The sequence below is a fragment of the Medicago sativa genome, chromosome 4, assembly GCF_051527215.1.
Source record: "Medicago sativa cultivar Bolivia chromosome 4, Bolivia_mono, whole genome shotgun sequence".
NCBI classification, from domain to species: Eukaryota; Viridiplantae; Streptophyta; class Magnoliopsida; order Fabales; family Fabaceae; genus Medicago; species Medicago sativa.
This window is the reverse complement of record NC_140752.1, coordinates 12,300,023-12,316,739: the sequence shown is the minus strand read 5'-3', so window position 1 is coordinate 12,316,739 and position 16,717 is coordinate 12,300,023. Positions and strand designations below refer to the sequence as shown.

At 33.2% G+C, this 16,717-nt stretch overlaps 1 protein-coding gene and 3 long non-coding RNA genes across 6 annotated transcripts; 1 reads left to right on the top strand and 3 right to left on the bottom strand.

Moving 5' to 3' along the window:
• Nucleotides 1-2,961: 2,961 nt before the first annotated feature.
• LOC146926383 (uncharacterized) lies at nucleotides 2,962-16,604 on the bottom strand. Of its 3 annotated transcripts, none has more exons than XR_015034106.1 (8): nucleotides 16,399-16,604; nucleotides 5,905-5,989; nucleotides 5,627-5,799; nucleotides 5,053-5,173; nucleotides 4,566-4,762; nucleotides 4,380-4,484; nucleotides 3,350-3,602; nucleotides 2,962-3,244 (listed from the first exon to the last, which is right to left on the bottom strand). It is a non-coding gene; the product is annotated as an uncharacterized LOC146926383 (long non-coding RNA). The 3 variants fall into 3 exon arrangements; XR_015034107.1 differs by having other exon boundaries at nucleotides 5,737-5,799; nucleotides 16,399-16,538; XR_015034105.1 differs by lacking the exons at nucleotides 2,962-3,244; nucleotides 3,350-3,602 and having other exon boundaries at nucleotides 4,372-4,484.
• On the top strand, nucleotides 6,900-9,867 carry LOC146926386 (glycerophosphocholine acyltransferase 1-like). The gene is made up of 5 exons (XM_085700366.1): nucleotides 6,900-6,920; nucleotides 7,021-7,116; nucleotides 7,204-7,297; nucleotides 8,652-8,889; nucleotides 9,250-9,867. The coding sequence occupies exons 1-5, from the start codon at nucleotides 6,900-6,902 to the stop codon at nucleotides 9,554-9,556; spliced, it is 756 nt and encodes a 251-aa protein (XP_085556492.1). The 3' UTR covers nucleotides 9,557-9,867.
• On the bottom strand, nucleotides 11,519-13,945 carry LOC146926385 (uncharacterized). The gene is made up of 3 exons (XR_015034104.1): nucleotides 13,450-13,945; nucleotides 12,609-12,669; nucleotides 11,519-11,835 (listed from the first exon to the last, which is right to left on the bottom strand). It is a non-coding gene; the product is annotated as an uncharacterized LOC146926385 (long non-coding RNA).
• LOC146926384 (uncharacterized) lies at nucleotides 14,244-15,587 on the bottom strand. Its single transcript, XR_015034103.1, has 3 exons — nucleotides 15,206-15,587; nucleotides 15,080-15,126; nucleotides 14,244-14,909 (listed from the first exon to the last, which is right to left on the bottom strand). It is a non-coding gene; the product is annotated as an uncharacterized LOC146926384 (long non-coding RNA).
• Nucleotides 16,605-16,717: the final 113 nt, after the last annotated feature.

Here is a 16,717-nt window from a genome sequence, read left to right as displayed (position 1 = left end):
AGCAAAGACACTCACGGAAAAAAACAAAGAACTACAAATATCGGCGACACATATGTATGGAACGCCTACAAGAACCCACACCCGAAAACCTCCTATATATTGATGAGGCTGAAATATACATACTCGCGGCGAACAAAAGATGATACCACTTCGGATGAATACCCCTGCCTCACCACTCCACTATCCAAGGCTCCAAAATACGGCAATAAAAAAACAACACAGCTGCAAACTAAAACTAGCCATGGTAACAATAAACAGACCACCGCCAAGACATAACCTTAATCTCCTCATTTATCGCTTTCCACAACAACCAAATCGTAGTATTCCAAATAAGCCGTAATCCCATAACTACATTCTTCTTGTTTCCCATCCCACACCAACACTCCCAATGGATGAATAAATTTGACGGTATAATGAAAAGGCAATCCAACCACGCCATCAATTTCAAGCAAACCGACTTTGTCACCTCACAATGCAAAAAGAGGTGACAAGATGATTCTTCCTCCCTATCACACAAAACACACAAATTAGAAACCTGTGAAGGTAACTGTTCTTCCACAAAGGACAATTTTCTTTGGTGCGAAGTTCTTTAGTCAAATGCTAATATTTGTGCTACTGTTTAAGGCTTTGAAAAAAGCGTTGATAATTTTTTTTGGTTGTGCATTTTTTGGGGGTATTTGGTCTTTTGTTTTGAAATGGTTAGACATCTATTTAGCGCTTCTGACACGTCTTTCTGATCATCAAATTCGTCAATTTTAAGAGGACAAAATGTATTTGAAAATCAATCAGCTCAAATCATAGAACAGCATGGCTCATAAATAAAAATCAATCAATCAATGAAGAATTTAAATCCGATCTACCTCCTCTCGGTTTCAACTAGCTCTATTAGGAAATTAATCAAGCTGACAATAAAAAGAAAAAATGATATGTGTGACTTTTTTTAGTATAAGCCGTACAACTTTGCCTTCTTTTCAATTACCAATAAAGCATAGCTTTGATAAACCATACGCTACGTGCCTTTTTTTTTGGAATAATGGTGTACTTTTACTATAAATATAGACCTTGTATTAAATGAAAATATGGTAGAAAAACAGGGTTTAGAAGACAACAAACACTAGGATTGGAATTGTTTTGATTCACCTTGAACAAAACACTATTAGGATAAAGTCTTTGGGTTGAATTAGTTTTGAAGACTAATTCTTGTTACCTTTCTGTATCTCTTTGTAAATAAACTCATCATTATAGTGAAACGAATAGCTGCTTTCTCCCTCAGAGTATGTCAATATTGGATCGAACTGGGTAAACAAATTCTTTTCTGTTCTCCTTCTTCTCTCCTCTCTTGTTTATTATTGAACTATATTGTCATCTGCGTGATTTGAATGCTTGGTTTATTTGCTCCAAACATCAAGTTTTATTGGTGTGATTTTTGCTATGAATTCACAACAAGTATGTTTAAGAAGATAAATGGAAATGGGCTAAGACAGAGAAGTAAGGAAATGAGAAATGAACCTCAACCAGGTAGTGGAAGGCCACTGCTTTTTTTAGTTCTTTTTCTAATTAGTATATAGCCACTGTGATTTTGGTAGGATATTAGAGCATCCACAATGGTAGTTCCCTAACAAGGACTCCTTAAATGGACCACACGTGACACATCACTTATTTATAATTTTTTAATAAAAGTACATATTAAGGACTCAATGACTCCAATGGCAATACACTAATAAGGACTCCAATGAAAAGTATTTAAATATGTCCCACTATCTTTACATATTAAACAAAAATAATTTATCTATTACTCATTTTTACAAGTGGGACCAAGTAGTACACATTTTATTAATTCTTTATGCAAGTGGGACCAAGTAGTACACATTTTATTACTTCTTTATGCAAGTGGGACCAAGTAGTACACATTTTATTACTTTTTTAAACGTGGGACCCGTTAGTTACTCAGGAGAGAGAGGGTCCTTATATAGTTACCCGTTCCTTAACGGGGACTCAATTTTTCTTCCTCCAATGGAGGGTCCTTAACGGGGAGTGGTCCTTGTTAAGTAAGGACCCCCATTGGAGATGCTCTTAGAAGTTTTGTTGAGATGGTGATGTTAAAGGTGAAAAAAAAATGGTGTGTTACTGTTAAGAACTTTGGGTGGATCAAAGAGCTAATATATTTTTAAAACTGATACAAAGTATGACCACAAAAACAACAAATTATCACTGTTTGGATGAGCAATTCTCGAAAGGAATTTAGTGAACAAGTTGCTATTGAGGTTCAATGTGAGTACAAGAGTAGTGGTAAGTTTCAGCATTATATAAAACAATCATTATTATTGAGAACAAATAGTTGTTTGCACTTGGTAGATAAATGCATTTAATTCCAAACCGACCCTCATTTAAACATTAGGGAGGATATGGACTTTTTAACATATACAATTTTGCAAGTATAGTGCAATTTTGTGAGATTATTTAGTAGATTTTTTTATAAAAAAAATGTTATTGGAAGTTTTGAAATTTGAACACGCTATTGGGACACAAAAACAGACACTCTGTATATATATTTGTGTTTTCTATTGGTGTTGGCAAGGAACACTACAAGAAACTTGCCATTTAGCAACGGTAGAAACCGTTGGTAAAGGTCTCAAAAGCCGTTGCTATAGGTCATAAAACCTATACCAACACCCAACTGCTACCGTCTAGGATACTATGCTTATACCAACGGCAAGAATGCCGTCCCAATAGCTTATACCAACGGAAAATTAGCTTGATGCTATAGATTTCGGAGCTATAGCGACGGCATTTTACACCTATTAAATAGCTTTAGTCAACCTCCATATCCGTTGGTATAGGACCAAATTGTCCGTTGCTATAGGTTCTCTCTCTTTTTTTTTCTAATAAAATTCATCCTAATATAAATATTTTTTAATAATAATAAAATTTTCACAATAATTCCTGACCAAAAAAATAATATATTCGGCAATACTTTTTTATTGCACTACACAAAATTTAAGGTAACATAAAAAAAAATTAATTATATGATCAAAGTAGCAAGTCTTACAAACATATCAAAATAACAAAATAATGTCAATTTTATATAATAACCAACACAAAAATAGATACTATATCAAAAAAAACACTAGATGAGCCTAAACATATCCAAGATAAAAACTTTCTAATCTTCCTCTCTTCCGTCTTCATCACTGCATCGACTTGAAGAATTTATCTGGTTTGGAATACTAGCACCATCTGTGGCCTATTAAAAATAAACATAAAATATGTTACAAACTCTACTTAATTCATGTTACCAAAATATTCGAAATCTGAACTCAAAAAGTAAAATATCAATTATATAATATACCTGTTTTGCAGCTTGTAAAATATCACTGACATCATATTTGCCATAAACACATTTGTCCTCTCTTGACTTTCTCGCATTTTCTTAAGTTCATCCCTCAATTCTTGATTTTCAAACAAAGAAGCTTTTGATTTCTTAGGTTTGGGAATATTGCATATACAACGCACATGTCCCCTCTTTTCAGCTCCTTTTACTCGGGAATAAATGTCATTCTTCCAAGGCATATGACTTTGTGTCCCAACCGATTGAGAAGTTTCTGCCTCATTATTATATTTGTTTAGTTCTTCGTGTAAAATTTTAAGATATATAAGATTATAAGAATACATTTTAAAATAGAATTCATTAATATGACAATCAAAACAATTGAAAAGGGTCACTTTTATGTCATAATCATAACAGAAATGTTCATTAAAATAGAACAATTGAACATAATTCAGAACAGAATTCAAAACAGAGTTCACTAATTTAAAACAAAATTCAGAACATAATTAAATTAGAACAACTGAACCAGAACAATTAAAACAGAATAAGCAGGATCAAAGTAATGGTTGTGGATGGTAATTCAAATAGGGGACCGCTCATTCGAATATATCAGTTATTTGTAACAACTAGTTCAATTTTACCAACAATAAAAACACACAGCATCATGACAAGACAATCCGAAATGAGACCAATATAAATAACAAAATTCCCCACCTGAATGGCATCATAAAAATCATTCAAAGGGAACTAACTGAACTATACTTGCAAAACAAACTTCAGAACAAAATTCAATCAGAGGAATTGAACCAGAACAATTGTTACAGAATAATTAAAATTGAATAAGCAAGTCCAATTTTATGTCATAATCAGAACATAATTCGGAACAATTAAAACAGAACAATTGAACCAGTTTCAATTCTTACGGTCATAATTCAATTTTATAAAACATTCAATTTTATACAATAGCCGGGGATCCAATTTCATTGATTTAACATATCGTTTCAGTATAAGTTATAGAATCAAAAAAGGTATGAACGAAAGAAAGTCTTACTATAAATCTTGCAGCATGTTCATTAACAATTGAACCATCTTTACGAGTACGTGTATCAATGTAAATCTCTTTGCGTGTGGGCGACACTCCTTTGGCTTTTTCTTTCTAATACCAAACAAATGAAATTATAAGTAACTTGTTTTATAAATACAATTTATTCAATTACAAGTTCAAATATTAACTAACCTTCTCATTGATCAATTTTGGGAGACTTTTTGTACCCATGCAATGAATATCTTCATATCTTTTACGATTCTGACTATTCTTTTTACTTTCTTTCTACAATTGATACAACATAATGAGCGGAATAACAATACCTTCGATACAAGCAGTGCAGCGACCTTTGGTGCGGATCAAACTCCTCATCTTCATACAAACTCTCACTATTAAACACACATACAAAACACACATGTTTAATCTTCAACATTCATTCTGGCAGTTCACACTAAAAAACTAATACAACCAAGTAACAGTAGGTCGAAACATGATATCAACAAGCCAAATAAAGCACAGAGGGCTACAATAAAAAGTCTTAATATTTTGGTTTAACTCTGATTGACTCATTCATTATGTCAATGGTGCATCGCGGAAAACTCTGATTGGATCAGAGGGAGTATATGATATTGTAAACTAAAGCACTACAAAGACAGACAAATTAGTTTTCAATTTTTACCTTGTTCAGTAATAGGTATTTCCTTTAAGCTGCCCTTTCAAGTGCAGTTGTCGCTGAACAGAGTAGAGAATAAAGAAAGCTCAACGAAGGTTGTTGAAATTCAACGGAAGTAGGGTACATCCTGTAATAACATGTCAAGTATTGATTGTGAGTGAAAGAGATTATCATAAAAAAGTTAATTGAAATAGCATATATATAAGCACTTAACTGAAAAGTGGTTAATTGAGTTGATTTTTTAACAATATAATAGATGACCCTACGCAGGGATGACTCTTACAAATTGAGATAGAAATAAAGTGAACTACTAAAAAAGTTAAATGAATATATTAGTACTTTCACAAGTGAGAACAAAGTATTATACCTTCATAAGAATAAGATAAACAATTATAGAACAAGCTTCCAGCAAGAAATGTGCTCATAAATTGTGCTAGCAACCAAGGCATTGGTTTCTATCTTAATTTTTTAGAAGCTAGGACAATTTGTAAGGCATTTCTCAGATAATCAAAACTACCCTTTTATAATAATAAATTATAATAATAAACAAGAAAATTAAAGGCACTAATCGATGCACCACCTTTTGTTCTTGCACATAAGATCAGTTTGTTCAACAACACCATGAAAAGATCCAATGTTCTTGAAATTAAGGAAATGCATAGTGACTTTAATAGGACCCTCTTAACTTACATAGGAAACTATTCTTCAAAATAACATATGTTTAAGACGTATGCATACATCGGTGCTCTATATCTGTCACATTCATAATAAAGATGTTGTTAATTATAACCTCTCAATATTGGAAAGATACAACTACTATAAAAAATTAACATTTCAACAACTTATAAAGTAACTTACATCGATAACACAAAGAGAAATAGTAATTCAGATATTTGAATCTGCATCGTCAATGCATGTTGAATTGGAATTCCCGTGAAGAGTACTGAGTACCAATACCACCGTCCAGTTTTGGATGATGTTGTATAAAATGATACATATGAGTATTTGTTTAATTCAGCTTACATTAAAAGGAAATAGTTATACATAAGGAAAGTAAATTAGGTAAATGGTGTTTATTTCTGGCAAAAGTTATGGTGCATAAGCCATAACTTATGCATCATGCATAAGTACTTATCAACCATCAGATCATGCTTAATCTAACGGTTCACAGCTCACATCTCACACCCACACTTTGATTGCAAAAAATCATTCTTGCTCGCACGCGTTTTCGCAATCAACTGCTCCGAAGTTACCTTGCTTGCCCTGACCCTTGCTCCGACGTCGTTTTCCGACTAGGTCACGGCGACTCAACTGCTCCGACTTGATTCCTCCGACGTTGCTCTCTTGCTCGCGCTGGAACTTGCTCCGACGTGGTTTTCCGGCTAGGTCACGGCGTGACTCAACTGCTCCGACGTTCCTCCGACTCAATTGCTCTGACGTTTCTCTCTTGCTCGCGCTCACGGCCTGATTTCACCGGCATTCACCCTTGCTCGCCGCTCCGGTTAGCTTTCAATTATATATTTATTATTGCGTTCATCTTCTATTATGAACTTGATTCTGGTGGTTTTGAATTAATTCTGAGATGTTTTAGTTGCTTACAGAATTGATTCTTACGCACAAATTTGTAGCTTTTGATTTTTATGCACAAATTTATAGTTCAACTCACTTTTAACCAGAATCAATTCACTCAAAATCAATTTTTGTCACCCAAGAACCAAACATACCTATGTGAGAGAATTATGGATTGTAGCATTGAAAACACTTGAATTGACCAGTATTTAGTATAAGCACTTTAGCATTGTAGTGTATTGAAAACACTTGAATTGACTCAATTACCTTTATAATTAAAATCAATGGAGGAGTGCCTCATCACTGTCATCATCATAAGGATAACGTTATTACTTTGTTCAGTTATTGTTGTACAAACATAAGTAATGAGAATAAGTTGATTGAACTATTGTTCATGTGTTTCAGGATTTTTGCTACTATGCCAATACAATCTTTTTGGTTTACCTTCTTTTTTATCCAAAGAATGAGAAGTTTTTTCTGGTCTGCTTTTCATTTGCTGAGGTGAGCATTTTATCCTTAGTAATTTGACATCCTAGCACAAGAATGGTTCATTGGTCGAATGTGTGATTTATTTAAGTGCGGTTTTAGGGTCCGTTAGCATGGGCATTGATTGTTTGGCGTTGCAGTTTGGTGTTCAGTTCGCTTGACAAAATCGTTAGTGTTCTTATCCATCTTTTACCAAGTATGTTCTACCTACAATTTTTAATATTCATTTTTTCAACAAGATAATAACCTTTTGCAAAATCATTGGCTTCTACTATGGTCTTTGTAGAATATGCATTTGATTCAATATTGGACATATCTGTGAAACAAAAGCATATAATATCTCTGATGGAATGTATTTTACTTGCTGTGTTCAAGTTCTACTATCATGATTTTCGTGGTATCTAGCATTGGCCTTAGCTTAGTCCATTAATTTTTGTTCACATAGATATATATATTTGTTATCCCACGAAGGTAGCTTGGTTGGTGAGTTAAGCGACACCAAATAATTTTTAAGAAGGAGGTCCAGGGTCCAAACCCTGGAAACTAATATATAAATCTACTAACATTTTTCTACATAAACAAAAGTAACATTACTATTCAAGAGATTCATGCTAGACAAGGAGACCTTAAGTTTAGTAGTAAAAGTCCGTATACGTGATCAACTTGAAAATTGTTCAGTGATAACAAAAATAAGCTTTCTTGATCATAAGTTTTGAAGCTGGAAAATTTTGTAGATGTGTGCTTTATTCTATTTGTGTAGATCTCACAATTCGCACTTAAAAGTTTATAAGGACCTTCTGTGTGTTTATGTGTAACATTATACTCTGTTATTTTCTTCTATTTATGCTGGTCAATAGAGCTGCAATTTTGCTGCCCCACAAAAAACACCACCAATACACTGGTAGTTTTCATTTCTTTGATGTTGATTTCAACCATGGTAGTAGTCATGGTTGTCATTGTCAAACTCTTGAGTTTGCGGTGGTCACGAAAATGACTAAACACACATGTAAACTCTCTTTTTGATACAAAATTACGAGCTCGAGTAAACTCTGATAACATGGTAAATTCTCGATTTTACTAGCAAATTTACAATTTTACATTGGTTTGGCCTTAAAATGGAAAATTTTGATCAATGTTATTCAGTATCTGGTTTAGTTATTTACGTGTTGCAATATATTTGGTATCTGGTTTGGCCTACTACTAGTTGTTGAACCAAATCCTATTGTTTGTTGACACGCCTGCCTGATTTTGGATGTTTTCTTTTCTTCATCTCTACACCCTTGCATTACTACTTATCTGTCAGATGTAAAACCATTTAGGGGTCTTAACAATATTGTATTAACTCCCCATGTTTCATGTTGTACAATTAGTATAAAAGTGATTTTTGTATTTGTTTATATGACGAGCTGTAACTTCTACCTAAGCATGACAATATTTGATAGATGTTACCATTGGAATGGATTTGTGATAGACATGTCATTGTCACCTTTACGTTACTTTATGCATCCATTTATAATATTCATCATACCTTAATGGATTTTTTTCTCCAGGATTGGTTTTCTTTACTATTCGATGGTGGAATCCTGAGACCTTAGAAGCTATGCGACCAGACGGAGCTGCCGCAAGAGTTACATGGCCTTATATCGAAGATAAATCCTATCTATGTACATGGCTGTTTTTGGTTCCCTTAGTAGTTTACACCTTGTGGCAGGTTCTATACTACCTTATTGTCAATGTCTTACGCCGACAACGGTTTTTAAGAGATCCTGAAGTCATGACTTCCTATAGGTAATCATCTCTTCTCATTTGGTTTAGCCAGTTATGTTTGCTTTAGACCAATAGAGTTTCAAAAGGTGGTCCACAATCGTGATTGGAACCACACTAGCTGTAGTTGGCCGCTTTTCTCTACAATATCAAGGGTCACAATGTACTTGACTATTATTTATCATTGCTTCAAGTGGCACTAGCGATCGTTTTGCAACTGTCGTCCCTTGAGGTTATAAGATCAAGCTCTTACAACTGAGCTGAACTCATGGACACCTGACTATTATTTAAAACCTTCCTTCAAACTGTTTTTGTACAGTATGTGTTTTAGAGTGGTAGAGCATTCTTTGACGCTAAACATTTTATTAATCTTACATTTTTTAGGGAACTGTCTAAAAAAGCTCAGAAAGCAAATAACATGTGGTGGCGCTTAAGTGGCTTGCTCGGGGATCAAAACCGCTTGTTAATGTTCATTCTTCTTCAAGGAATGTTTACGGTGGCAACGATGGCGCTGACTGTTCCGATATTCTTGTCCAATAAATTGTCCGTGGTTTTCCAAATACTGAAGGATTCTGCATCAGTGTGGAATGGAGCAAGCTTTCTGTTAGAGGTTATGCCTAGGCAGGTTATTCTCAAGGAAAAAAAGAAATTAGAGATGCAAATTGTTCCAATACTAAATGATCAATCATAGATGATGATAAAGTTAAAATGATAGGAAGTTCAACAAATCTGTTGTGATAGATATCTCCGAGTCCCAACATGGATTAATTTCCATAGTATGACCGAACTAATCATACTTGTTGTGAAGCACTTGTTATTGGAAATTATAACATTCACATTCTTTGTTGTTACGTATTCATGATTATATGTTGTTACAAAACCATTAGGCAGTTAGTTTGGTTTCGCATAGAACACTAGCAAAACCATTGAACCATGCTTATGGTTTCAGTAATTGTTTTTATTTAAAACCATTTATCAATAATAATTTTCACTATTCTTTTATTTTATTTACCATTTGACAATTATTTAATAGTTTATGAGTGTGTACTATAAAGTGGTTACTTAATAATGATTTTAATGTTTATCACATTTTTTTTATTACAAAACCATTAGACAATTATTTTGGTTTCACATTGAAAACTATCAAAATGTGTACTATTAAGTGGTTACATTGAAAACTAATTTTAATAAAATTGAACATTCTTGGGCCAAAAATTAAATAAAATGAACGGTATACTATGATAGATACTATAAAAAGACAACCAACTGATTATGTCACTTTTCATAGAAACTCGAGAGGTTTAACACAAAAAACAAACATAAAATAAAGCAAAAGTATGTTTTCTTTTTCTATAAGAAAAATTGTTTAAAACTAATTAATAATTTCATTTAAAACCATTAGGCAGTTATTTTGGTTTCACATAGAACACTATCAAAACCATTTAACCGTACTTATGGTTTCAGTATTCCATGCCCCTAATTTTAGTAAAATTAAATTAAATTGAACATTATTGGGCCAAAAATTAAATAAGATGAATAGTATAATATGATAGATACTATAAAAAGACACACCTAACTATCAAAACCATTAAACCATACTTATGGTTTCAGTATTCCATACCCCTAAGTTTGTTTCACCATAAACTTTATACAAATCCAAAAATTCATAAACTTGATACAAACATTAACAAGAAACTTAACACTAATCTAGAAATCCAGAAATTCAATAAAAAAAAAACATTAACATGCTAGCTTTTGAATCAATTCTTCATCAGCTGAACTTCCTTCATCAGAATCTTGTGCAACATGTTGTTGTTTCTTTATTTGATGCTTCTTTTCTTTACCCTTGGACTTTCTTGTTTTCTGCTCCTTCTTTTTACCACCATCAGATGATGAAGTTGTGTCATTCCTTTCCTCCTCATCCATTTGTGTTAGCCCAAAACTGAATGATGACAATGGCTCTAGCTTTTTAGTTTTTTTCACCTGCATGATCAAAGAAAACCATTAAATACATCTAATGGTTTTGGAGTACAACTCACCAAAACCATTTCCACAGCACAATGGTTTTAGCATAGTTTTTAGAGTTTAACAAAGTTCTAACAAAGTGCATTGTGGTGTATGGCTTCTAAATCTCTATGTCCATATTACATCTTATTTTCACTTATATTTATGGCTCTTGTGTATTTTTTCCTAACAAAAATAATAATAATGAATTTTTTGTTATATTCAAATAATTCATACTCACATAAAATAAAACCAAACATATTAGTGTCAGGCTTCATAAGGATGGAGCAAGTAATTGAAATGTGGCAAAAGCATTGAAAGAAAACCAGTGCATCGGCCATTTGATCTCAGTTTATATGATCTCAGTTTATATGATCCCAGTGCATCGGCAAAAGAATTGAAAGAAAAACATTTGATCTCAGTTTATATGATATCCAACTGTTGAGTTGGATCATGTGCCATTGGATTTTCAATAAATCTAAGACAGTAAATTCATGTGCTGACCAAAACAAAATCACAAGCACATGATCAGAAACTTGCAGCTAGATCCTTTCAAATATTGTATTTGTGAGTGACAGAACTAAAAAGAGCGATAAATTTAACCGGTCAATGGTTAGAATGCATTTAAAGTGGTATATAGTGTAACGACCCAAAATTTGAGAGATTAACTTATGAAATTCTTAGTGAAAAAGATGAACATTTTTTTTTCTTGCATAATAAAAATAACTGAAATTCATTGGCTTCAAAATAAATGGATAAATAAGTTTCTCTTGAATTTTCAGAATAGTAAATCAGAGTTGTTTTTACATCAAAATGTAAAATTCCTAAGAACAAGGCTTTCAGCCTTTCACTACCCAAGAACACATCCTAGCTGGTCATAACTTTGGACACTTGTGAGAAATCTCACCAAGGCGCACCAAAGGTCCACATATCTCGGAGCCTCCAACTGTAAATCGTTATCATTATCTGATTTTCAAATACGGAAAAAGGGTCAACTCCCAAACAACAACAAATATACAAGTTATACATATATTTAACATGTATTTAAAGGCACACAAATAGTACAAAATTAATATAAAGTACACACAATGTCAACACCCAAAACACCAGTGGACTCGACAAATGCACGACACCCTAAAGGTTAACCTATATGCGACACAAATGATCCGGATATCACCTCCCTTATAGGGCCACAAAAGTTCTTCGTAGATATTTGTGGGCTTCAACCAATTATGAACACTCCACTGTGACTCCAACCAATTATGGACACCACATACCCCACGGGTCCCAACCAATTATGGGCACCAAAAGAAAACAATGAGCCTCAACCAATTATGAGCACTCAAAAGGAAACGACGAGCCCCAACCAATTATGGGCACTCAAGACTTCGGGTCCCAACCAATTATGGGCACCACGCGACAATGAATGGATGCATGCGACACCTGGTAATTAACTCCACAAAATAAATCACTCACAATGAGTATCCGACTAAATGAATCATTGTCTTAACCACCGGCTAGAGACATAGATTATACCGACAATAACTCCGACTTACAACATATGCAAGACCACAATTCAAGCATGAAAACAACAAATTATACTCACAACCAAGTAATACAAAATCAAGTTCACATAGTATGTAAGGATGGTACTATACATAAACATGTTAAAAACATCATCATTTTAACAACAAGTAAATACATATATAAAATAAAAAATGGAGCGCCCTTTCCCTTACCTTAGCAATATAGCAGCTATTAAGATTTCTACTCGTGGTCTTTGCTCCACTGAATCTACACCTTCACAAAAAGTATTTCCTAACTCAGTTTCCAACTCCTATTCCTATTACTCCTAAATCCTACTCAAGGCTCGGTTAAAATAAGATTCACCAATAACTCCTGCTTAATTATTTGGTTATTAAAATAGAACTTTTAGATTAGTAAACAAATATAAGCTCCTGGTACGAATATAGTTACTACATTATAAACAAATGGTAGGAATTAAATTCTAGAATCACTTCCACTAAAACTTATTTTTTTTCAAGTACTTTGAATAAAAGACTCAATCATAATACTAGACTACTAGTAACATTTTCAATTATAATCAAAAAGTCTGACTCGAAATTTACTCAAAGGTTTCATTCATGTAGTCAAAACAAACACACCGTATCATTCTCTATTATCATATCAGGTCCTATTATTTAAGAAGCATCAAACCTAACTTGTTTTTACTAAAAAGCTTTGATCAACTAATCATTCCAATAAACCATTCTAACTCACTCAAGATTGCTAGAACATTAGACTAATTTTTTTCTTATGGTTAAACTCATAAAATTTATCCCGTTTTAGAAAAATCGAATTCCATAAGTAAATTAAAGAACAATAAGAAATGCAAGAGCAGTAGTTACTAAAATTTGAAAATACTTTTAGAACAAAGCAAAGACTCGAACTTGACTATGGCCTTAACAATTCAAAGTTTTTACATAAACTACACTAAAAGGTGTCAAGGGCATAAAAGGATTGAACTCTCTAAAAATAAGAATTAATAAGAAATGATAACAAGAGTGAAGAAAGTCTTACTTGTGTGAAGTCTAATTGTTGGTTCTTAGTTCCATTTTCTTTCTCTTTCGAGACTCCCTCTCTGGTTCTCTCTCTCTCAAAAATTTTCCCTATTTTTCTAAGTGTATGATCGGTAGAGAGGTGAATGAATAGAATAAAAAGATAACTGATTGTTATTAAATAGTGAGATAACCTCCCACTAACTCCCTTCCTAAAAGAGTGGCACTATACATAAAGAATAGGACGTTGCTCTGTATTTTTTCTTATACACGTTCCTTTTTCTTGTTCTATAATATTGGGATGGTGATTTTACTTAATTAATTTAATAGCAACATGAGATCAAGATGGGGAGGACTTGCTACACGTGCACACAGAAAAAGAAAGTGATTCTATAATATGGTAACAACTTGTACATAAAGCAATTGAATGAAGACCAAGTCATTTTTCTTTATCATAATAGTAGGAATAGATAGTTATAGGGTACACTATTTAATAATTAGTATAATGAGTTTTGACTATATAATTTGAAAGAAAAAAAAATAATGTTATCACTCAATAAATCACAAAGGTAAATTATTTTAAAGTCAAATTAAGATAAAATAATTCAGAATAAAAATATGATAAGATACCGGGATCTTACATTCTACCCACCTAAAATAGTTTCGTCCTCGAAACTGAACAGTAGATTTCCCTAACGAGAATGGGACAAATTATCCGATTGTTACATATAGTAAGCGTCATATCATAAACACTAAAATTCTAACAATCTTAGACTTGATAACAAGAGTTTAAACACAAAATTGAAAGCTAATTATGGCAGAGTTTCAAGCACAGAGTAGCAAAGAAGTTGAGACATACGTATCTATCTGCAACAGAACATATAAATATGCTACAATTTTTACCAAAGATTTATCATGCTACCATTTTGGTGTATATAAATGCATTGTATATCAGATTCCTTAATTTTGTTATGTATTCTCAACTATAACAATTATCATTTGCATATAAAACAGATCTACAAATGTTTTGGAAAAGAACCAAAGTAAAACCATTTACACAGCAAAATGGTTTCAGAGTAAAACTTGCAAAAACCATTTACACAACATATTGGTTTTGGCATAAATTTTAAACAAAAATACTATAATAAGCACATTTAAACACTCAAAAACCATTTATTGGTTTTTGCAGTGGTGGAAGTTTGCGTCGTGATTGTTACCGTTTCCGACGTGATTTTCAGTGGTGATGAATGCGGTTTCCGACGTGAATGCGGTTATGGTGAATGCACCATTGTAACATATGACTTACGGTATAAATAAGGCAAACATGAAATTGAACTGATCAGATTTGAAAATCTACACAAAAATTAAACTGTGAAGTGGTTACAACTATAAGCTTATTATTTACCCAAAGAATAATCTTTAGTTCTTCTCTGAAGATCCTTAACAGTAGAAATGTGCTCCACAGGAACCACTAAGTAATGCCTAAAATTTGCCAAGTTCAAATTGATCACCTTAATAAGTCGATTTTGAATACACAGATTATTTGGCAACTTATGGCATAAGCGCTTATGAATAAGTCATTTCTATAACACTAATTAAAATTGAAAATGATGAAATTGATACAGAAACCTATGATTATGAATTGGAAATACCTGAAAGCAGATGGATTAATGTCCCGAAAAGCAACAACCTTATCATCCTGCAATTTGGGATTTGGAAAGTTAGAGAGAAAAGAGGAAACAGAAACAACGAAAATTGAAGATAAACACGCGACTAACAGAGTGGAGAATGGTAGTATTGGAGTTGGACGACGGTGGTGAATGCGGTGGTGAACGACGGTGTTGTTGAGTTGAACGACGGTGACGAGTTGAACGACGGTCACGAAGACGGTTTCCGGTGGTGAAAGTTTGTTATCGGTGGTGGTTGAAGTTGAAAATGGAGAGAAAACGCGTTTCGACGGTGGTGGTGAACGACGGTGGTGGAGATTGGGTGACGGTGGTGGAGATTGGAGTTAACGCGTTTGTGTTTCTGCTTTTTGGCCAGTTTTCTTTTGTTTTCGGGTTTGGGGGGTGTAGAAATCAATTCTGTTGGGCTACAAGTTAATGGGCTGGACTTATGCATGGTGCATAAGGATTTTCCTTATGCACCATAACCACACCCTTTATTTCTTAGTCAAGTCATAAGGAAAGTAAATGATACATATGACATTTTCATAAGTTGTTTTCAGCTTATTTTCATAAGCTCTTGAACATAGCTTGTGAAAATAATTATACTAGTTTATATCAAAATAATTTAACTTTATTTTACCTATTGTTATAGAAATAGCTTATACATAAGTGCATATCATGATAAACACTAAAAAGCCTATCATGATAGTGCTATTATATCAAAATAATTTAACTTTATTTTACCTATTGTTATAGAAATAGCTTATACATAAGTGCATATCATGATAAACACTAAAAAGCCTATCATGATAGTGCTATAAGCTGCAAATTAACTTGTTTATCCAAACAGGGCCTATATCCATATGCTCTATAGTATAGCTTACAAAAATAGCTTATAGGTTTAGATTATATGAAAACAGATTGATTTGATTCTATGATTTGTTATAGAAATAGCTTATACATAAGAACTTAACTGAAAAGTGGTTAATTGGGTTAATTTTTTAACAATATAAGCACTTAATTAAGTTGTGTATACATATGGCAATGGCAGTAGCAAGAAAGCCATCCCATAGTTTGGTGCATCATTAAGCCATGAATTATGTCATATTTCAGTTCAATTGAAGCATGAAGCAAAAAAAAAAAGCCATGGCATGTTTGATGTTTCAATGCATTAAAAAAAGCCATTAACAATTCTCAATCCCCATTCCCCAAATTCTAAAACCCTACAAAATTTCCCAATTCTAAAACCCTAAAACAGACAATTTGAAGAAGGAATGTTTCAATTAGAGAATCAATTGACTTACCTTGACTTAGAGTGAGTGAAAACTGTGAGAGAGATACTGGGTTTGAAGAAGAGAGAAGCTACTGCTGCTGAGAGTGGAGAAGAGAGAGTCATGGTTGCGGACTGGGTTTGTTTGTTGTTGCGAGAAGATTCATAGTGGCAATTTGTTTGTGAGAAGAGAGAAGGTGGAGCGATTTGTGTTTTTGAGAGGATAGAAGAGCAACACGCGAAAAAGAGAAAAGATGGAGCGATGTATATGTTTCCTCGGATTTTTTTATCTATAGCAACCCTTATTTCTACGGTTACTAAAAGTGTCTGTTGCTATATGGCAAATTTCTTGT